This window comes from Aquarana catesbeiana, linkage group LG12, assembly GCF_042186555.1.
Source record: "Aquarana catesbeiana isolate 2022-GZ linkage group LG12, ASM4218655v1, whole genome shotgun sequence".
Classification (NCBI taxonomy): domain Eukaryota; kingdom Metazoa; phylum Chordata; class Amphibia; order Anura; family Ranidae; genus Aquarana; species Aquarana catesbeiana.
Window position 1 is genome coordinate 181,280,359 of NC_133335.1, and position 23,489 is coordinate 181,303,847.

The window sequence follows — 23,489 nt, forward strand, 5'->3', positions numbered from 1 at the left end:
TTTCAATATACATTGCAGTATTATCAATGTTATATATATATATATATATATATATATATATATATATATATATATATATATGTTCAATGGGGATGAGTGAAATTGGATGTTTGACCTTTTGTCCAAAGTCACTGTTTTGGCAAAAATCTTGGAGTAAATGGGGAAGATGAATTTGGGGTATTTTTTAAGGTGCAATGGGCATTAAATTGCTTCTGAAGGTAATGGCATCACCCATATATTTTTTTTTTTGTTTCAATACTTGTACTATATTTTTTGGGAAACTATTTTTTTCTAGGTGAACATTGAGTATACCTAGAAAGAATACAGTGAAAGCTGTCACTGATGTGGCTTTCATTTTTATTGACGTGGGTAGTGGGGTTCCCCAGGGTTCTGTGCTGGGACCAATCCTATTTAATTTGTTCATAAACGACCTGGAGGATGGGATAAACAGTTCAATCTCTGTATTTGCAGACGATACTAAGCTAAGCAGGGCAATAACTTCTCCGCAGGATGTGGAAATCTTGCAAAAAGACCTGAACAAATTAATGGGGTGGGCGACTACATGGCAAATGAGGTTCAATGTAGAAAAATGTAAAATAATGCATTTGGGTGGCAAAAATATGAATGCAATCTATACACTGGGGGGAGAACCTCTGGGGGAATCTAGGATGGAAAAGGACCTGGGGGTCCTAGTGGATGATAGGCTCAGCAATGGCATGCAATGCCAAGCTTCTGCTAACAAAGCAAACAGAATATTGGCATGCATTAAAAGGGGGATCAACTCCAGAGATAAAACGATAATTCTCACGCTCTACAAGACTCTGGTCCGGCCGCACCTGGAGTATGCTGTCCAGTTCTGGGCACCAGTCCTCAGGAGGGATGTACTGGAAATGGAGCGAGTACAAAGAAGGGCAACAAAGCTAATAAAGGGTCTGGAGGATCTTAGTTATGAGGAAAGGTTGCGAGCACTGAACTTATTCTCTCTGGAGAAGAGATGCTTGAGAGGGGATATGATTTCAATTTACAAATACTGTACTGGTGACCCCACAATAGGGATAAAACTTTTTCGCAGAAGAGAGTTTAATAAGACTCGTGGTCACTCATTACAATTAGAAGAAAAGAGGTTTAACCTTAAACTACGTAGAGGGTTCTTTACTGTAAGAGCGGCAAGGATGTGGAATTCCCTTCCACAGGCGGTGGTCTCAGCGGGGAGCATTGATAGCTTCAAGAAACTATTAGATAATCACCTGAATGACCGCAACATACAGGGATATGTAATGTAATACTGACACATAATCACACACATAGGTTGGACTTGATGGACTTGTGTCTTTTTTCAACCTCACCTACTATGTAACTATGTAACGTATTAAGACGTGATTATCACGACATCACTAAGATAGTGATCACATGGCTTTGTTAGCATACAAAGGGTTGAGGTGTAAGGGTTGGCTTTGTTTGTCAACAAAGCCATTCGTCACTATAGCTTATACCCCATACACACGATCAGAAATTCCGTCAGAAAAAACTTGGATAGTTTTTCCGATGGAATTCCGCTCAAGCTTGCCTTGCATACACACGGTCACACAAAAGTTCTCTGAACTTTCGACCGTCAAGAACGCGGTGACGTACAACACTACGACGAGCCGAGAAAATGAAGTTCATGCGTCGAATTGTTTCCGAGCATGCGTGAATTTTTGCATGTCCGAATTGCATACAGACGAACGCATTTTCGGATAGGAACTTTTTCCTCCTGTAAAATAGAGAACATGCTCTCAATCTTTTGCTGGCTGGAATTCCGCCAACAAAAGTCCGATGGAGCATACACACGGTCGGAATTTCTGACCAAAAGCTCACATTCGACTTTTGCTGGCAGAATTTCTGATCGTGTGTATGGGGCATTAGTACATGAGCCAAATGTCGGGTGGCATCAGCCAGTTCAATAGAAAACGGCTGATATTCGGCCTGTGTGTGTATGGCAGCCGGTCCGAATGGCCGGCTTCTGTCAAAGGGTCATGGCCTAAAAAGGTCTGCCGACCGGCTCCCGACCAGCGCCCTCGGCCAATGGCTGAGAGCGCTGACCGGACTGTTCTGGCAGGGGGCCATCCCCCCTTCAGAACACAATGGCACAGCAGGGGAGATCGCTGTACTAACATCAGATTGTTAGTACAGCAGCTCCGACCTGAGCTGTCAGTTTTTCTTTCGGTTGAACTAGTAGTGTGTACTAGCCTTATGTCTGGTATAGAGATCGCACTGTATGTTTTTGTTAGAAATGTTCAGCAAAGGTAAGATAGCTCAATAAATTTAAACTTTGTCTAAACCTCAAGTGTTTACTGAAAATCCGCTTTACTTTCCCTTTAATGTAAAAATTTACATTTCAGTATGTCTGATTAGAAACAAGCTGCAGCCTGAATATTATTTGTGCTTACGGTTTCATGTTGAAAAAATCTCTTATCCCTTCCGGTGTGCTGCTAGGACTTTTACTTTTGTTCTTGTCTGCTGTGAATTTTTCTTTTGTCCAAGTTAGATGTACTTTATCATGAGTGGTGTCTGGTTCCTCTGGAGGAGACTGAGGGGTCGAACCTGTTGCATTTGTATCAAGTATTAATTGTACCTGAAGGAGACAAAAACAGTAAAATGAGAAATTTAGAAAACGACTTCAGCTGAGCAATTGTCCACAGAGGTGCCGTAGAAAGTACCATTTAAAACCACTTCCCACCCAAGGTACGTCATATGACATCCTGGACTTTGTGTGGGGATATCTGAATGATGCCTGCAGCTACAGGCATTTTGCAGATATCATCTTTTTTGGCTGGCGATTGCCTACACTGTAAGAACAATCATAGCGGCAGTGATCATTCTTACAGGCGGCGGGAGGGGACATCCTCCCCTCTCGCTTATCTCTGATGCTTCTACAGCTCGCCCGTGAGATCGGCAAGCCGGAGAAGGAATCCACCGGCGCCAGAAGTTGAGCATAGAGATTTGCAAGGGACAGATGGTCCCTGGCAATCTTTATGACCTTCGGAGGCCCGGGCGCGACGTTATGACAACACGCCTGGCCTGGCAGAAGTAAACATAGCCGGGGACTCGGCTGGAAAGGCCGAGATCATTTATTTTTTTTTTTTATCTCTGTCTTTCCTGTCTAGAGGAGAGATGTGGGGTCTCTCCATAAAGAGGACCTGTGATGCGCTATTCCTATTACAAGGGATGTTTACATTCCTTGTAATAGAAAAAAGTGATCAACAAAAATTTATTTTTTAAAGGGAAAGTGCAAAAATAAAAAAAATCTAATAAAATAATTAAAAAAACAGTTTTTTTTTTTAAGCGCCCCCATCCCTGCGTGCTCGCACACAGAAGCGAATGCATACGTACGTTGCCCCCACATATGTAAACGACATTCAAACCACACATGTGAGGTATTGCATTAGAACATTAGAGCGGGAGTAATGATTATAGCCCAAGGCCCCCTCTGTAACTCTAAACAGGTAACCTGTAAAAAAATGTAAAGCGTTGCCTATGGAGATTTTTTGGTACCAAAGTTTGGCGCCATTCCACAAGTGTGCGCAATTTTAAAGTGTGACATGTTAGGTATTTATTTACTCGGCGTAACATCATCTTTCACATTATATTAAAAATTGGGCTAACTTTAGTGTTTTTTTTTTTTTTTAATTCATGAAACTGTTTTTTTTTTCCAAAAAAAAAAGCATTTGAAAAATCGCTGCGCAAATACATAAAATACATAAAAAGTTGCAACGGCTGCCATTTTATTCCCTAGGGTCTCTGTTAAAAAATCATATATAATGTTTGGGGGTTCTGAGTAATTTTCTAGAAAAAAAATTATGATTTTTCCATATAGGAGCGAAGTGCCAGATTTAGCCCGGATGGGAAGTGGGTAAAGTATAACTAAACCCAAGAGTCCTTACATGCGGTGGCTGCATTAGTTCTCTTTTTTTTTAAAGCTAAGTACATTTTCAACAAATACAGAAGACACATATCGATCTTGCCAGGCAGTGGCCTTCTCGCTTCCTGTGAGCTGCACCAAAGAATATCTTCTTAGCTAAGTTCTGTAAACCACTAAGCCAAGCCCCCGAATAGGTTTGTAATCCATATCAGGAGAACAGCCTAGGGTGACAACCATGGTTCCCTCCATAGGTAAAGTGGAGCCACACAGGTCCACAAAGTGTGTTATTTGCATGATTACCAGGTGAAAATAGAGCAAAAGAAGCTTTAAGAAGCAAAAGAAAACAAATGCAATCACCACGCCAAGGACTAGTAAGCTGCATTTTTGGCTTCGAGTAAAGATACAATTAAATGATGCCAGTGTTACCTCTTCCTCTGCCTTTTCTTCACAATCTCCCACTTGCTCCTCCGGGACACTTAAATGTAACCTGGAGTTTTGTGGGTTCTTCCTTCGGATTGATCCACGAGACTCATCAGTAATGCTCTGGATCTGTATAGGATAGATTGAAAGACATCTTTATTGAGAAACTGTCACTGACGTAAAAATTGCAGGTAAAAGGGCAGGAAATGTTAGTATTTAAAATGTGTTTTTACTTTCCATAAACAATACACTTGCAGTGTGCCTTTTGAACTTAATAAATAAATGTAACTACTAACACAGATACAGTTCCTCCTCCCTCTCCTCTTATGGGATTGTCTAAATATTATCTATGTTGGTCCAGCTCCTCCACCCTTCCCCTCCCTACATAACATTTTGCGTGTAGGAGTGAGGGGGAATACTATATAATGTCACCTGAGTGACTGCTGTGAGTCTTCTGGGGCTGCTGACATCACATCCAAGATGGTGGCGGTCAACACCAGCCTCAGGGCTTTTGGATGTCTACAAAGGGAGGCTTTTAGAGGTCAACATGCATAAAATACATTAAATGCACATATAATCTTATGGAAAGCCTGTTGCTGAAATTAATAGTCTAGCAACAGGGTCTTTTGTATATCTCATGCTCAATGGCGAATCCTCATCTGAGGGGTAGTTGGTGTTGGAGCAGTTGCTGCAGCCAGGAGGAAGGTGTGCTACTGTTTAAAAACCCAGTCCATTTTTTATACATCAACAACCTCCAGAAGGCTCCCCCATAGGTAGACGTTTCATATCGTGTTGGAGAGTCATAAGGATCCAGGAATGTTGGCTGGACCATCACGGATGAGGAGTGGAACCATCCTGTTTGGGGTGACCGTTTTTCTGCCAATCCTAACCCTGTGGCACTTGGCCCACATAAGCTTGATTGATCCACTTCCATTCGGTAAGTGGGTCCACCATATCCGGTAAGAGTAACCGTCTTTATTCCTTTTGACAGAGGATTTCTTCACATCCACAACTGCACATCTACTTGCATATTGTTTGTGCTGTCCTTGTTCAATTGAGGATTCGCCATTGAGCATGAGGTGGACATATTTTTTTAATTTTCATTAATTATTTAGTTCACCTTCAGTGAACATTGGACTTTTTATCAGTTCACTTATTTCGTTTTAATGTTATATGCATTGGATATCACAGTTCATTGTTTTTTCCTTTTTAGTGCTACACTATATGTTTATATTTTGTCTAGTGTTTGAATTTTAGCTGCTTTTGTTTTGACACTATTGTACAGTAATTTCTCCAATTTTCTTGCACTTTTGTATATCTGGACACTGTCATTCTATCATAACTAGGGATGCACCAATACCATTTTTTTAAGACCAAGTATGAGTACCAATACTTTTTTCAAGCACACGCCGATACCAATTTTTAGTGTCATGTGACAGTTTCTCTCCAGTAGACCGGGTTCACATATGTGCCGTCCAGTTTTGACAGCGGGATTTCAACCCCCTCTGGCGCGCCTTTGTTCAGTGGTTCAGGTGTGATTCAGGTGAGCTGAACGTTGCTCAAAATCTTACCGGACTCTTTTTTAAAAAACGTGCTGTGGCCGGCCCACACATATGTGAACCGGCTCCATTGAAAAGGCTGCAGGTTCACATTTTCATGTGAATCAGATGCCGTTCAAAATGCATATAATTCGCATATATGTGAACTAGGTTTAGCATTGGATCATTTGCACGAGTACAAGTACTCGTGCAAATGCTTAGTATCAGCACCAATACCAATATCGATACCAATACCGGTATCAGTGAAAAGCTAATCATAACCCTTTCTATTCTGAATATCTGGATATCTACTGGCCCAAATGAGTAATTCTGGTATTTTCTAGAACAAATGGTATGAGAGTATTTTTGGGCTGATGTGAGCTCCTAAGAGGAGCATGGTGTCACTGATTCTAGCTATACCAATAGAGGTTTATTATAACATTATGTTTCTCTCGTGGGTGGTCATTAAAAAAAAATAACCATGGTGGTCAGAAACCAAACAGTCTACATTTATGCTATTTTAAAAAATGTTTAATAATCATCTTCCCAAATAATAAAAGCTACAAAATTGTGTGTTGTCAATAAAAAAACACTTCACAAAAAAAAAAACCAAAGTACAGGTTGGAAAAAATCCAGGTAGCATAGGGAGTTGCTTGGTTTTTAGATTGACCAAAAGGTTATTTATTCAAGCAAAAAAAGATGAGTTACAAAAAAATTGTCTTCACCAAACTTGCCAAACTTTGTTAATTTAAACAAAGCTAATGATCCATAGGGCAAGACAATTTTATGAACCTTTACAAAGATATATGTATTAGGACCTCACAGATGTAGCTGGTTGAATCCTATTTCTTTTAGCTAAAGAGCTAATAATCCACAACAACCAATCAAAAGTCATTTTAGTATGAAAGAAGGGAAAAGTGCATGTTAGGATTTGGCTGCAAATCCTCCACCACATTGCACTCACCAGAAGACTAATACTTCTTAGCCTGTAGTAATAATCCACCTTCCCAAGGACTCTGTGATGTCTTTTCCACTAAATATAAAGTGCTGCCAAACATTCGTCCTGTTGAAGAAATGCTCACCACCCGAAACCAGAAAATTGGTATACAGTTTATTATTTATTGGTAATCCAGTATAATAGTAATACAATGCAGGTGGAGCCCTATACACTGACACCATGCCGCCGACTCTGTTTTTCAGAGCGGCAGCCATTGGAGTATGTTTTGGCGGCATTTGTTTGTCTTTCATCCCTGTGGATTTTTTACATTATTTTATTGATATACTGTATTACCAATAAATACTACACTATATACCAATTTTCTGGCTCTGGGTGGTGAGCATTTTATTAACAGGATGGATATTTGGCAGCACTTTATATTTAGTGGAACAGAAATCACAGAGTCCCTGGGAAGGTGGATTATTACTACAGACTAATAACTATAATACCGCGTACACACGATCGGACATTCCGACAACAAATGTTCGATGGGAGCTTGTTGTCGGAAATTCCGACAGTGTGTAGGCTCCATCGGAAATTTTTTGTCGGAATTTCCGGCAACAAAAATTTGAGTGCTGGTTCTACAAAAATTTCCAACAACAAAATCCGTTGTCAGAAATTCCGGTTGTGTATACACAATTCCGCCGCACAAAATTCCACGCATGCTCAGAATCAAGCAGAAGAGCCACACTGGCTATTGAACTTCCTTTTTCTCGGCTCATCGTATGTGTTGTACGTCACCGCGTTCTTGACGTTTGGAATTTCCAACAACATTTGTGCGACCGTGTGTATGCAAGACAAGCTTTAGCCAACATCGGTCGGAAATAAATCCCAGGATTTTGTTGTCGGAATGTCCGATCGTGTGTACGCGGCATTAGTCTTCTGGTGAGTGCAATGTGGTGGAGAATTTACACCAGCGGATGAATGGATGTAACACTTTTCCCTTCTTTTATACTGCACCAATGCACTTAGTAGTTGATACTTCCAGTTGTTAACCACATTTTGGGATTATTACATTTTTGACTTTTAAGGGCTAGCACTATTTATATGTTCTCTTGAGCGCTTTCAATGCTGAGTTATTGTTAAGTCATGATATGTTTTTGATTTATATCTTTTTGTGTATAGATGTAATATATTTTCAGCATTAGTTTGATACACGTTTTTATGTGCACATTTTTTTATGAGGTATATTATATGTTTTTTAGCGCTGCATTTCCTTTTTTGATTTATTGTTTGATTGGGTGGTCACCTATTTAGTGCTAGCTGCTCTTTGTTTGTTTTTTGAGTGCTCATTGTTTCTTATCTACAAACGTCATTTTATTTATGCAAGACTGGAACATGATGGATTCTTTCTAGTTCTCTGTGGATATATAGCTTTTCTACACACAGCCCCTTGCACTAGTTTATCAAATAATAATAACATTTACAGATACCCACTGATGTAACTTGGTTGACTTAAGCCTGGTACACACTAGCAGTTTCTTCTTAGTTCAACCCAGCGTGTTGAATGTGAAGAGCTCAGGAGCAGCCGCTGTGCTAACAAACTGATGTTAGTACAGCGATCTCCCCTGCTAAGCTATTGTGTTCTGACAGGGGGACGCCCACCCCCCTGCCAGAATACACCGGCCAGCGCTCTCAGCCATTGGCTGAGAGTGCTGTTCGGAAGATTTTTTTCGGTCATGTTCCTTTGACAGAAAATGGCCAATGCCGTCCGATATTCAGCCCATGTGTACGGCCCTTTAGTTGTGTCTAGTGGTCAGCAAAGTGAAAGCATCAACCCCTGTGATCAACAAAGTGATTTCAATGGGCGTTTCTAAATCAGGAACTGTTTTGGCTTTCTCTTCACCTGAAAATTTGAAAATTAGAATACATTTCATTAGTGGCATGTGATTAGTACTTCTGGTTGGCAGCACTAGGGTCATCGGTTCAAATCCCAACCTTGGCACTGCATGCCTGGAGTTTGTATGTTCTCCCTGTGCCTGTTTGGGTTTCCTCTGGGTACTCCGGTTTCCTCCCACATCCCAAAAGATATGCTGGTAGGTTAATTGGCTCCTGTGCAAACTGGCCCTAGAATGTGTATGTATGTATGTATGAATGTGAGCCTAGTACACATGGGCCAAATGTTGGCGACATCGGGCAGTTCAATAAAAACTGACTCCTGTGTGTTTGGCAGCTGGTTCGACAGAAGGCAGCCATTTGGCCGGCTTCTGTCGGACGAGTATGCTCGAAAACCAGCTGAAGTTCTGGCAAGGGGCCATCCCAATGTCAGAACACAATAACGAGATTGCTGTACTAATGTTGGATCATTAGTACAGCGGTTCAGACCTGAGCTGTCAGTTTTTTTTAGTTTTTGAACAAAAAAAAAAAACTTGATAGTGTGTACTAGGCCTTAGGGACCTTACACTGTAAGCTCCTTGAGGGCAGGGACTGGGGGTGAATGTACATCATTATTATTACACAGGGTTTATATAGCGCCAACAGTTTGTGCAGAGCTTTACAACATGAGGGCAAACAGTACAGTTACAATACAATTCAATACAGGAGGGATCAGAGGGCCCTGCTCGGTAGAGCTTACAGTCTAGAATGTATAATATATTTATATGTAAAGTGCTTTGTAAATTGTTGGTGCTATGTAAGTACTTGTAATAAATAAATGTATTCTTTAGTTAACACTTTACCTCTCTCTCCCGTTCTGTTTTGGTAAGGTGCATTTGCTTCAAGATTTGTGATCGTTGTTCCATCACGAGAGTCTTCTCATATGTGTATGCAGAAATATCGCTGTCATGCTAAAAAAAACAACATATATACATGCATGTTAAACCGAGTCTACAAATGTTATGAATATTTTCTGGACTTACAGCATAAAATATATGCCTGTGTAAAAAAATATATACTTTATACGTCAAAACATTTAAATTTTTTTCTTTTTATTATAGTAGTGGAGGCAATATCTATTTTTTTATTACTCCCTGTTTGGGAGATTTTATCCTTTTTCCCTGTCCTGGATACACCCTGACTTACATGTGACCAGAACAGAAAGTGAGGGGATCTTACTAATAAAAACTTCGAAGAGGGTCTAACTCAGATTCTCTACTCTAATAAAGGTAAGCATAGACATCTCAAAATATGGCCCATGAGAAAGTAAGGGAAAATCACTAGGTTCCTCCATTGTCATTGAATTCAGGCAGCTGGGGCTGCTGGCACCGATAGGATGCAGTCACTGTTTGGCCAATAAGTTTCCACTTGTCAATTTAAAATTGACTGAGCCAGGTCAAAAATGATCAGCCAAACAGTGACTGCATTCTACCAGATGGCATCTGCAGGACCTTACAACTCAAATTTTAGCCAATTTTGCAGGAACCAGACGAATCAAAGCCATCTATGAGAGCCTTTAACAAGGCGTTATGTTACTTTTCGTGTCTCAATTAAAGTGGATGTAAACCCAATGTCATCCTTTCTAAACTACTGCCATAGGGGTTATCTATAAGGATATACATGCCTCCTGCATCTATCTTTACCTGTCAAATGTCTCCCCTCTGTCTGTTATGAGACCCGAAAAACTGCAAATTCTGTGGGTGGGTCTGTTGTCTGGAGCTCGGTGGGTGGAGTCGTGATGTCAGTAGACATCACGACTCCGCCCACCTCTACACTCCTCTTGTCAATATGCATTTTCTCCTGTGTATTTCTTACACTGAACTTCTGCTATGATCTCTAACATCCAGTGAAAAGACAGGAAAGTAACCACATGACTTCAGCATGCCAAATCATGCTGAGGTGTGGAACAGCCAATCCTTGCAGAGCTGCTGAAGAAAGGAGTGGGAGGGAAATAAAAAATAATGCATGTCTTAGGCTAGTGCACGAGATGTAAATCACCTGTCACTCACAGCAAGGGGGAGGATTTGACAAAGTTTTTCTCTGTTTGTCAAGTTTTATCTCACTGAACAATAAAAGAGGATTGCTCAGAGATGGATTAACTCTGTGTGGCAAGACTGGGCTCAAATGATAGGAAATCTTATAGTCTACATTATGACATATAAAAAAAAAAACATTCCGGATTTACATCCACTTTAAGGAGCATTCCCTTAATTTCCTGTCCCAGTGACCGGAGGACAGGAAGTGTGAAGAAATTATCCCAATAGGCACACAGGTAGTAATAAAAAATAGTAGAACTTTTAGCCTTTCCCCATGCTTTTTTTCTAGAAGTTAGTAAATTGTTGGGGCTGGTTTTAACAGTGATCTGCCCTATCTACCTACCACTAAACATGCATATTTACCTGTTGGGCTATTTCTGTACAGGTAATAAATACTTCTATATAATGATCCTGCAATAGTGATGCTATAAGTTTACAGCACATGGGCCAAACACATACTGTTGTCAGGTATGTAAGCAATATAGAAGCCTAATTGTTTCTGTTATGTTACATCAATGTGTGTTTTCTTTAATAAAACTGCCACACTATGTCCCTCAATGTGTTGTGTGTGAGTTATGTTAAGAAATGAATATCTGATTTTATTCTACAGATACAATTATCTATGATTGAACTGAACAAGCTATACCTTTTACAGGCTGAATCACAAGTACAAGTTGAAATTTAAAGTGGAATTCCAAACAAACAGCTAATACCCACATAAGTGGTTCCCCTGCCTAAGAATATTTTAACTGTTCAGCTGATTTTGAGATGTACACACCTCTGCCACACCGTGCAGCCAGGAATATGACTCTATACTTCCTGCTTTCTGGATGTCCTCCTTGCCAACTGAACAGAGATGATCCTGCTTATGCTTTGGGTGGTATTGCTGAATTGGGAATAAGTGGGTCTCCTTCTTCGCTGCACAATGTGACAGATGTGTGTAAATCACCAAACTGGCTGCATAGAATTTCAAATCCCTTAGCAGCTAAAGTAGTTTCCATATATGTAATGAAATCAGTTCAAAGCAAATCTGTCACTACTCACTTGCATAAACCATTTTTAAAAAGTACTTCTTACAAAGAAGACAGTTAATGCTTACCTCAAACCAGCTGATTTTCACATGAAAAGCCGCTGCCTAAAGAATCTTCTCAATCTGACACTTCTGGGAGTAGCCAATGCCTGGTCCCCTGCTGTACTGAGTGGTTTAATCCACTAGCCCTTTAGTCATTACTGTGTCCTGTAGAGAGATAGGGGCTAGTGGGAGGAACCATAGTGCGCAGTGGGGGACCAGGTATCTGACACTCATGGATTTGTCAAATTTTGAAGATTTTTCAGGCAGTAGTATCTCTTCAAAATCCAGGCATCAGCTGCATTGCAGGGGGGCTTTTTTTTAAATTTCATTCTAGCAGCCATCACACTAATGTACAGTTAAAGTGGACCTTCAGTAATTTTTTCATCTTTCCATCTATTAAATCTTCTGCCCTTTTTGTTTTAACTTTGGATAGTAAAACATTTTTTTTCTGCCAGTAAATACCTTTATACAACCCACTTCCTGTTTCTTGTCTGGTAAAAAGCCTAGGCTTATGACATCATGTACAGCTCTCTCTCTCTCACTCTGGTGAGAGTTTGCCAGGTAGGGAGGAGGGATGAGTCATAAGAGGGAGCCCCGGGAGGAAGTGGGAGCTGGGTGCCAGTAAAAACAGGGTACCCCCCACCAAAAAAAAATGGCATGCCAAATGTGACATGTCAGGGGGTCACCAACACTTAAAGCGGAAGTTCCATTTTTGGGAGGAACTCCGCTTTAAGTAAATATTAAAGCACAGTAACCATCTACCTATACATACATATAGGTGTATAAATATATTTATTCTAATAAAATTGTAGTCTCTTAGTGGGCAAAAAAAATCTTCCAATTTTATTGTCAGACTAGGTAAAATATTAATTTCTTACAGAGCAGTAAATTGTGTCTACCAGTGATGCATAGACAAAAATGTCTATGTCAAAAGAGTGTCAGCTTGCTGCTGCTTTTAGGCAAACCTACCAGAGATATCAGTTTGTCAAATCTAACTATACTGCCAATATACAAGACTCCTTTTTTTAAAAAATCCTAATTTCTGTGTGCCCAGAATGCCCCTAGAATTCATAGATCCAGCTTGTAGCTAAGCATCATTCCTGCCTATTAGTCCACTTTGAGAGTCTCTACAGGGTGATGCTCTGGCATTGGATTGTTCAAAGGTAAGGGCTTGGCTCCAAGGTGGAACAAGAGTTGTGGCCAACGGTATACTGTGCAACTGGGATCATGAGTACACTAAATTGACGAGAGAATTATCAAAAGTGTTAGCCTGTAATGACACTTCTGCTCAGTTAGTAAAACTCTTAAAGCGGAGTTCCGCCTAAAAAAAAAAATACTGCAGCTGCTGACTTTTAAAATAAGGACCTGTCCAGGATGTCTGCGATGTCCTCACCCGAAGCCGACCTGTCCCCTCAGGCTCCGGGTGGAGGCGCCGGCATTGCTAGTAAGGGAATCACAAAGTGAATTTCACAGCCTGGTTCCCTACTGCGCATGCGTGAGTCGCGCTGCACGTTCTGAGTGGTCCCTGCTGACTTCTGGGATCTGTGTGTCTCCCAGAAGACAGCAGGGGGGATGGAGAAAGGGCCAGACATGGCGTAGATCGCTGCGGATACTGCGGCAACCTTTCACCGGAAGTGGGAGCAAATACCTGTATTAGACAGGTATCTGCTCCCCACTGAAATGTGCCAAATGTGACACCGGAGGGGGGAGGAATCCGGACAGTGGAAGTTCCATTTTTGGGTGGAACTCCACTTTAAAATGCATTACTACATGCACTTCATATTTATTTTTAATGTAAATTTAAAAAAAGACAAGACACATTAGTGACATGCAATAAAACAATAAATATGGTATTGCTTGTTCTTTCTATGGCCACAAAATTAGTTATGATACAAAAATAGTGAGGGTTCTTGTTTTTGTACCACGCCAAGCTGGTAAACTGTCACTTTTGGAGATCATTTTTTTTTAATGTTCTTTGAAAGCATCCTTGCATTCTACAGCAGGAAACATCATGGGTGTGAATTTGCCCTTACTTTGTATTCTGCTTAAAGCTCAACTCTAGGCAGATATAAAAGACACATTTTTGCAGCCCTGTAATCATTAATAAATCATTAAATGTATTTTTTGAATTGAAGATGGTGTAAGTACCCAAATTTGATAATATTAGCTTCTTAAAATCCCCTGTACAGCAGCATTTAGGGACAGAGAAGAGCAGGAGTACGTGCCAATCAGGTGTGCTGTATACAAAAGTCAATGACAAGAAACATGGTGATTGGAGGAATGAGCAGAGGGGTGCCTTTACCAGTCTGCTGCTGTTCTATCTCTGTCCAATCAACAAACTGGGGAAGGAGAGATGTTATTACTATATTGCTAACTAACAAAAGTGGTGGCATCTACCTGGCTGTGTTGTCTGGTAGGACTGTAGATAAATCCCAGGACTAGATGGACAGAAATACAGGTAAAGCGACTCACTTATATACAGTATAAGTATCTGTTTGCCTTAGGTCCAGCTTTAATAGCTTGAGTTATGTTATACAAATCTAAATCAACATGGCCAGTTTTTGGCATCAGGTATATTTTAGATCTGAGCACAATAAAAGAAGTAAGAATCACCATTTCCACCACTTCCACCTCCGCAGTAATTCTCAAATGATACAAGAAGGTTGTCAGATCTTTCTTCATCTGGATACTATTATCATCCATTTGAGCCACGGTGAAGATCCTCATCGTACATCTCTTCCAGACCTTTGTGGAGAGGGCACATATAATGGTTCACTTGAAGCAAGATTATAGTCTTTTCATTGGTAGCTCTGGGTTATTGTGTTAACAAGTATAATGGCTGAATTAGGTTTACATTAAATTACACTCCAGTAATTGTAAGAGAAATGAAAGAGCATAATGAAATAGAATCATGCCTGATTTTTCTCAGCTAACCCACAGTTGTCATTAAGAAAGTGCCATCAATTATTTATATAACAGAAAATGAGATAATGATCACTATACATGCAGCCTGTGTAAGAGGTAACTAATGCTGTCCCATTTTCTTTAAAAGGCCCAAGACAGTGAATTGCTTCTTTTGTTATATCCTGTTACCACCTTGATTTGTACCTTTACATATAATCCTAAAAGACAGCTAGCTGGCCTTTTAAAAAGAGTTTCTTTATTTAGATAAAACTTACATTAGGGACGGTTCACACTGGTCAGACATACGCTCCAACTTAGAGAGCACAAGTCGCATGACATGTCAAAAGCAATGGTTCCCTATAAAAGCCGTCTTAACTGGTCCGACTTGTTGAAAAAGGTCCTTGCAGTACTTTGGTTCGACTTAGGTATGATTTCAGCCCATTGATTTGAATGTAAGTCACATAACTGATCTGACCTGTGGCTTGCGACTTGTCTTCTGAGGATCTTGAAGGGGAATCTAATGCCCAAATTTAAAAAAAAAACGGCGTGGGGTCCCCCCTCCCATCCTTCGGTCTGGTATGGGTTTTGAAGGGAAACCCCACGCCACAAAATAAGAATTAAAAAAATGCATGGGGTCCCCCCCAAAATCTATACCAGACCCTTGTCCAAGCATCTCTGTCACAATGGGCGGGGTTTCCAGATTACGTCACCATATGGCCAAAAGAACTGTCAGACAATGAAGCTGACACAACGGGGGATCGTTTTTTTTCTCTTTTTAGCAGGTCGGTGGCGGCAGCAGACATCACAGGAGGGAGAAGACATCACCGGAGGGAGAAGAACAGATGAAGACATCAGTGGCGGGACCGGAGAAGAAGACATGTTGGAGCTACGGCGGGGGACATTCTTCATTTTTAATAAAGGACTTGTCAAAAACCATCTCTTGTTTTTTGTAACACTAGACTTCTTTTTTTTTGTGAATGGTTACCCCATACTCATTCACATAGGGGGTGGCTGGGAACCCTTGTTAAAGTGGGCTTCCAGATTCCGATAAGCCCCCTGCATGCAGACCCCCACAACCACCGCCCAGGGTTGTCGGGAAGAGGATCTTGTCCCCATCAACAGGGGGACAAGGTGCTTCGGGGTGGAGGTCACAGAGCCCCCCCGCCCCAAAGCACCTACCCCCCTTGTTGAGGGCATGTGTGCTGTCATGGTCCAGGAGGGGGGCACTCGCTCGTCTCTGACCTGCCGGGCTGCATACTCGGATAAGGGTCTGGTATAGATTTTGGGGGGACCCCACACCATTTTTTTTTTTTTAATTTTAGCGTGTGGGGTCCCCCCCCCCAGATACATACCAGGCCCTTTGAATCTGGTATGAATCTTGAAGGGGAACCCCACCCACACTGTTTTTTTTTTAAATATTTGGCGTGAGGTTTCTTCTATACCAGAAGCAAAGGAATTGTTTTGATTGATCAAAGGACAAGTCGCAATCATCTCAAAGTCGGATCCCGTTCATTGAAGTCACATGGAAGTTGGACATGAAGTTGCAGGGCAAGGTCGGATGGAAAGTCGTGCGACTTCCGTGTCGGAATAGTGTGAACCCAGCCTCAGTCATCCCCATGGTTGGTTGTTTCATAAAAGCATATCTAAACCCAAAAAATAAAAATGTATAAATTATTATTTTTCTGTTTTCAGGCTTTTTTGCTTTATTTTCATCTGCTGATCCTGTCGGTAATAAACTTCTGTCCTAGACTGAAAACGTTCACTTACCGTACTGTAAGCTATGGATGAACAGCATTATTACCCTAGGTTGCTCTCCTGATTTGGACTACAAGCACCTCTCCTCTTCTCCGTTACATATGGAAGTGATGTTTTGTAGTTTATGTAAGATAGCTGGGAGGGCTGATCACATTATTTGCGATTTCAGCTCAGTGCACAGGATTTTTTGCAGGATCAAATGGTATTTTCTGTACTTGAAAAAATGTACTTAGCCTAATAAAAGAACACTAATGCAGCTACCAAAGGATTGGTAAACTGCAATATATTACATTTTTGTGTTGGGTTGAAGCTGAGTGTCAGCATAATCTGACCAGGGAGAGGACAGCTGACCGACACTCAGGTTAAATCCAGCCTCGGTTCAGGCTCCTTATAGCATCCTGGGTTTTGTTGTCCTTTTTTTATCATTACGTTTAATATGGACCATTTTTCAATTAATTTATTGCGCGGAAGAAGGGGGGAGTCCTTTACCTCAAAACACGATGGCTATAGCTGACATTCTTGTTCAATAAATGTTTTAAATGCTAAGTTCACTTTTGGAATATGTTAAATGTTACATGCTAAATATGGGTAAACATGTAACATGTTCCAGTACCTGCCCCATTCACCCCTTACCCTGTGATAGAGATGGTGGAGGATCCTCTCCTCCGCAGCCTCTGTCACATTTTAAAATCGGCGCTGCTCTGAGGTGCTCTGCCTGCACAGCTGCGTTATTCATTCACTGGTATCTGTGAATGAGTAAACAACAAGTCTCTTCTGCCATCACAGCAGACGACTTGAAGTTCTCCATGAATGACGAGGGTGCTGATGAGTACACTTTCTCCAGCTTTCTAATAGAAATCCCATACAGAGGTACGGGAAAGAACCTGGAGGACATGTCTGTGGGAGCCTGATATTGCACCCACATTCCACTGATTGCAGATGCAATGCTCTGCAGGTTTCTGTAGGAAAAAAATAATAAATGCACATTTTTTTTCTTCCTTTAAATGAATCAACATTATATCCAGTACTTTTTTTTTATCCCCCTTTTTCAATTCATTAGCTGTAACCCTTGTTGCCCACGCTTAGCCCACCTTACCGCATGTGCTCTCCATACTTTGTCATCCCATTGCTTGTGCCATGGAACAGTCAGCAGAAGCTTGCTTACTCCATACATGTTGAAAGTGATGCAGAGGAGTTTCTGCGACCTGTCACTTTCAACCTGCATGCAGACTATTCCTTTTTGACTGATGTGGAAACCATGTACAAAGAGGACAAAAAAATGTCCTTATTGTTAACAATGATGACCATATTGAGATGGACCATATCTTGTTTGGACATGCCAGTAACAAGCCAGGATTGAGCAGCTGAATCTTGGAAGTGTGTAAAAAAGTTAACACACATTTATTTCAGCCAGTTCATTAAAGGCAGCCTACCGTAGAGATAAATTGTTGTTAGTAGAGAAAAATGGACTTGCCATTCTCTCCCTATCAAAGAATAATAGAAGTAAGAGAACATACAAGGTTGATCAAGCAATGATTTATATCGATGACAATGTCCCTATGGGGTGCCACATCCAAAATAACTAGACAAAAAGGAGGGTATCCCCTAAGTGGACTTTAAAGGCACTAACATGGTTGATAGAAAAAGTATAATTTATTAAATATGATAAACAAAATAAAAACAGCATACATTGGAATGGTTACAATTACTGTGTATAAGGTACAAAATCACCACAAAGATTGACTATAAGATTCTCGTGATTCACCCGACGTGAATGAGTATTCAGAGTATCAATGTCTCCTTCTTCAGGGGTGTTTTGAGGAGGTCAATCATATATCTACAATATAGTGGTTACAAGAGGTCAGAAAAGATATATAATAAACAACACTGTATCATATGTATGTTTAAATCAAATCTACATAATACATATTTGATTTAAACATACATATGATACAGTGTTGTTTATTATATATCTTTTCTGACCTCTTGTAACCACTATATTGTAGATATATGGTTGACCTCCTCATAACACCCCAGAAGAAAGAGACATTGATACTCTGAAACGCGTTGGGTGAATCACGAGAATATTACAGTCAATCTTTGTGGTGATTTTGTACCATGTACACAGTAATTGTAACTATTCCAAAGTATTCTGTTTTTAATTTGTTTATCGTGTTTAATAAGATTATACTTTTTCTATCAACCATGTTAATGCCTTTAAAGTCTACTTAGGGGATACCCTCCTTTTTGTCAAGGTTGATCAAGAGGTAACATCTGATTATATTACTATTAATATATCATATCAATCTTATGGTACTCTGGTATATGGTTTGACTTACTGGCACAGGTAAAAGTGTTACCATTGTAAGGTTTCCACTACCAATAGAAAAAAACAAACACCTAAAATCTGAATTTTAGTTCATCGAGAGATCTCTTTATGGCGATCTAACCATTACATGAAAATAAAGGTAGAGAATACATCAAACCAAATGCATTAAAACACCTAAAATTGTCTGCACCTTTTTTTTTAAAGAAAACTTGAAAGAAATGTGCAGACAATAATAGATGTTTTAATGTATTTGGTTTACTGCATTCCCCACATTTATTTTCAGTGTATTTGAATTTAGGTAATGTGGTAATTATAGAATGTTTGTTGGAGAAATATTAATGAATAGTGTAACTTGTCTTATACAGATGTGGGAATTTAATGGCAATACATGCAACCATAGGGAAATAAAATGCAGATAAATAGTATCCTATATCTAATAATTATTATTATTATGATGGCCACTATTACATACATCTACTGATAATTACCTTATGGTGACGTAAGAGGAATGGCAACAGCATTAGCATACCACCATCATGAACAACCCACCAAACATCGATGTTGCCTTCAGAAAATCTCTCTGGATTTGCAGGAAACATGCTAACATTTTTGGCAACGATCAGAGCCAGGTGAGCTGCAGTTGTTTCCCTTACAAGCTCTGCAATAAAGGAAAAGGAGCAGAGGAAGGTATTGGCAACAACTCCACATTTAAAGAAATTGTAATGCATAAAAGATAAAATTCTATACCAATAAAGTCTCTCCAAGTTTGGTGATCTTCTTTTTGCCTCCAATTCCGTGGCCATCCCACAAGGACAGTGTTATGCTGTAGTCCTCCAAGTCCACTGGACTGAATCAGATGGGAAATACCATCCCGAATGTTTGAAGAAGTGACTACTTGACAAAATCCCTTTACCTTCTCAGCTTCCATAATACGCCGGATAGACTGGTTTGATAAACAGTGACATGGAAAATTAGAAAAATGCCTTAAAACCCATCCCCAGCCAAAATATATATTTGTTTAAAACATTACAATGTTTTTTCCACTTTTATTGCTGTCTTCCCCTGTTTGGGAGAATTCTTCTTACTTTATGTCTATCTAACCCGTGTCAGATAAAACATAAAATGAAAAAAAACTACGAAATTCCTATTTGGTGCATGTTAGATATGATAGGCAGTGAAGGAATATCTCCCTAACTGGGATATATATTTTCTAACAAATTTAAATTTTGAGCTTTCCTCAAACTTCCTGCCCAGGACACAGGTATTTGACAGAACAGAAAGGGAAGAGAGATCTCCTCAGTTGGGACAAAACACAGCCAGTATTTAATTAATACCCTTTTGAAGTTTTTACCCTTTACAAATCTATCCATAGCAAACTGAAGTTTTGGCTGGAGTTGGGCTTTAACCAAGCCACCTAAGTATATATAGTATACCATGAAATGAATCTTACTTCTTCCGCACGCTGAGCCTGTGGATGATTCTCCAAATAGGTTCCTTCTAACACTGAGCCAACAATAGTCAGACCTTTGCCTGCTTTCAGCTGATTGGTCAAGGAAAGAAGCTGAGGGTGAACGACATTTTGATCCTGATCCACACGGACCAGAACAAGCAACTGAGGTCTACAAAGAACAAGGAGAAGTCAACTATTAAAATTTCATCCCAAGTAACTTTTTATCTTTTTTTTTCTTAGGATTATTTACAGAAAAACATCAAAGTAGGTAGGCTGCTTACACATACCTCCAATTTTTGGTGTGTGGGGGACCCTCTTCCAACCTTAGAAGAGCATATCGAGCAGCACTAAGTGACAGGCCACGAATTCCATCTCCCCACTCCTTTTCAGCCCTGCACACACAAATATCATGTAAAAATCCTATTTGTTACCTTCCTCTACTAAAGACACGCATAATAGTTCACCATTAAACAAGGAGATGGGTGCACTTTGTGGGCTCCTTTTAAAGGGAACATGAATGGAAGTTATCATAAAAAGAACTCATTGTACTCAACCTGGCGGGACCCGATATCTGTGTGCAATAAGCGGTGCTGCGGTAAAGGCTCTCGTATGCCTTATGTATTCATCTAAAGCGTAAATACCAGCACTTGTCCTGGGCTTGTAAATCTTCTTTATTATACTGCTAGATAAAAGTCACAGATGCAACAGCGCTACTGCACTAGCACTATTGCATCTGTGCCTTTTATCCGAGAGTTAATAAAGAAGATTTACAAGCCCAGGACGAGTCCCGGTATTTACTCTTTAGATGAATGGAAATTAGGTGGATATGTTGGAAGGCTTTACTTAATTCTTCTAAAGTGCACCATTCTTGGAATATTGGTCCTCAGAGTCAGATGTTGCTATATTCCAAATGTTACCATTATAAAAGGGTAACTACACTACCGTGGGAAAAAAATATAGGAAATATTAAAAGAAAATAGTATATACGATTGTAACACAAACCATATTGTAATTGAATGTTATTAAAAATTTGCTTTCCTTTTCAATCTGCAACGCTATCATTTTCTGTAAAATTGAATGCAATATGGCAACCTGGAGGTATCCTCTACACGGTTGGTGTTTGTAATGCCCCCAGAGATGTTATTTCCTGCTTATGTGATTGGCTGACTGATTTTCCCAGAAGTCTGCACGAAGATACAAGTCAAGTTTTAAGCATCCTCTGCAACCAAAATGTCATTTTTGGTGGGATGCTCCTGAAGGGCTAATCACTTCTAAAGTTATGCAGGCACTGCAACTTTCCTCATTAGAGTCCTGCAAGTGCATCAGCTGATCAATAATGAAAAATTCACTCCCATTCAGAATCAGTATCCAAAGGACAGAGAAGAACAAGCAGTTATTCCTTTAGTAGAGAAACAAGTAGGAACAAAGTTTGCCATGTACATTGTTTTTTTTTTTTCTCAACAGAAGTGAAGTTACTTTTTAATCAGATCTAAAATATCTTCTTGTTTGAAGTGCCAAAATTGCTGCAACCATTATGATGAATTTGTCACAAATGTATGCAAACTGTCTAACAACAAACATAGAATAAACCTGTACATAAGTAAATCAACTGTTTTTTTTCTGGGTAGAAGTCTGATCGTGACAGATTTTGTCGTCTTTTCCCAGTGGTTGAATATGCTTTAATTTTAAGCTATTTTACATAACTCGGTATAATCCAAAGGAAAAGCTGCACATCAATGATGTCTTCACATGCAAAACTTTAATCGGCAGAGCTTTAGCACGCATTCCTGCCCCCAGAATCACCCCTCTTTGCATTAGTGCTACAAAGTTACCATTCTATGTGTTCTGTATGTGTGCAATTACATACAAAAATCACTCACCCTCTGTACTCAATGTACTTGTAGATTAGACCAGCGATCAACATAGCTACAAGAGCATAATACCAAGAGCAGATAAACATGAGAGAAAGGCAAAGACTCATACCAAGGAAAGACAGGGCCCTGTAAGAGAGAAAGGCGTAGAAAGCATTTCAGGAACTTGGTCCAAAGAACAAGAGAACATCTTTATATCTCCAAATGTGAGAAAAAAAATATTTCAAGTAAGCACACTGGCTTCAGTTATCTATTTATATGGACAGCTGGGTGTGGAAGTCTCTAATTTAAGGCTTATATCCAATAAAAAAAAATCTATTCTTATTCAGTACAGTTGGCCTTCACTCACCAGTGATAATATTTGAAGCGAGGCCTCCAATTCGGAGTCCTGAGCAATGTCTGAACTGCACAGGCCAAGTTAACAAACATGTAACACATCAAGAAAAACCTGTAGTTATAGGAAAGAAGAAAAAGAGACAGAAGCTAGAAAATTAGAGGAAAGGAGATGTTAAAGAAGAATCCAAGAGTAAGTGTGGAAAAAAAAAGGAGCCGTGCTAACACTGAGACCAAAGATACAGGTGACATACATGGAAAGAATAGGTGCAACTTCATCCAGTGATGCAATGAGGATGCCAATTTCACAGATACAAGCGGTCAGTAAGAGGGCCCAAGTAGGTTCTCCATTAGCCTTGCCATGGCCAAACACCTGTGTAAATAGAAGAAAAACACATTCACCTTTCTATATTAATGTTTATAATGGAATAAAGCACATTAATATTCCAATAGACAAGGGGTCTATTTATAAAAGTTTTTAAACAACTTCAACTTAAGATTCACAAATTACCTAATGGAATCCAATTGTAAAGATGGTGGATCTTCACTGAAAACATTTATAAGATGACCCCTAAATATGTCACACTATGGATGCATCTCATATGCATCTAAACCATTCCAAATCTTTTCTTTTGAAAATCACTATGAACATTTGTGCTTAATAGTTAACTTTTTTCTGTTTTTTTTTTTTAATTAAAGATTAATTCCAGGAAAACAGCTAATAACTGGTGTGATTGGAGGTTACTTGGGTGCCAACATCCCAGAAATATATATATATATATATATATATATATATATATATATATATAACCTTATTACATATTTTATGCAGAACATAAATCCATATCTCAAAACATACACTGTAGGCTTAGACTATAGAGGAGATGGATCCCACACACAACTTCAACAGTCTTGATGTAGCTGCCCCTAACAGGCCAGCTTCTACAAAAAAAAAGCCATATATCTTTAATAGTGGTGGTAGACAAAATGGTAACAATTAGAAACAAG

General features: G+C 39.7%; 1 protein-coding gene across 2 annotated transcripts in view; it reads right to left on the reverse strand.

Annotated features, from left to right (window-relative positions):
• The window catches only part of SLC12A5 (solute carrier family 12 member 5), a 139,572-nt gene that overhangs the window by 12,544 nt on the left and 103,539 nt on the right, over nt 1-23,489 (reverse strand). For both annotated transcript variants that reach the window (XM_073606256.1, XM_073606255.1), the window contains exons 13-23: nt 22,736-22,854; nt 22,498-22,596; nt 22,158-22,277; nt 20,565-20,669; nt 20,278-20,446; nt 19,575-19,770; nt 19,316-19,485; nt 14,453-14,584; nt 9,535-9,642; nt 4,328-4,450; nt 2,430-2,614 (exon numbers count right to left, since the gene is read on the reverse strand). In XM_073606256.1, coding sequence (XP_073462357.1) covers nt 2,430-2,614; nt 4,328-4,450; nt 9,535-9,642; nt 14,453-14,584; nt 19,316-19,485; nt 19,575-19,770; nt 20,278-20,446; nt 20,565-20,669; nt 22,158-22,277; nt 22,498-22,596; nt 22,736-22,854 — 1,526 coding nt within the window. The remainder of the gene's footprint in view (nt 1-2,429; nt 2,615-4,327; nt 4,451-9,534; nt 9,643-14,452; nt 14,585-19,315; nt 19,486-19,574; nt 19,771-20,277; nt 20,447-20,564; nt 20,670-22,157; nt 22,278-22,497; nt 22,597-22,735; nt 22,855-23,489) is intronic.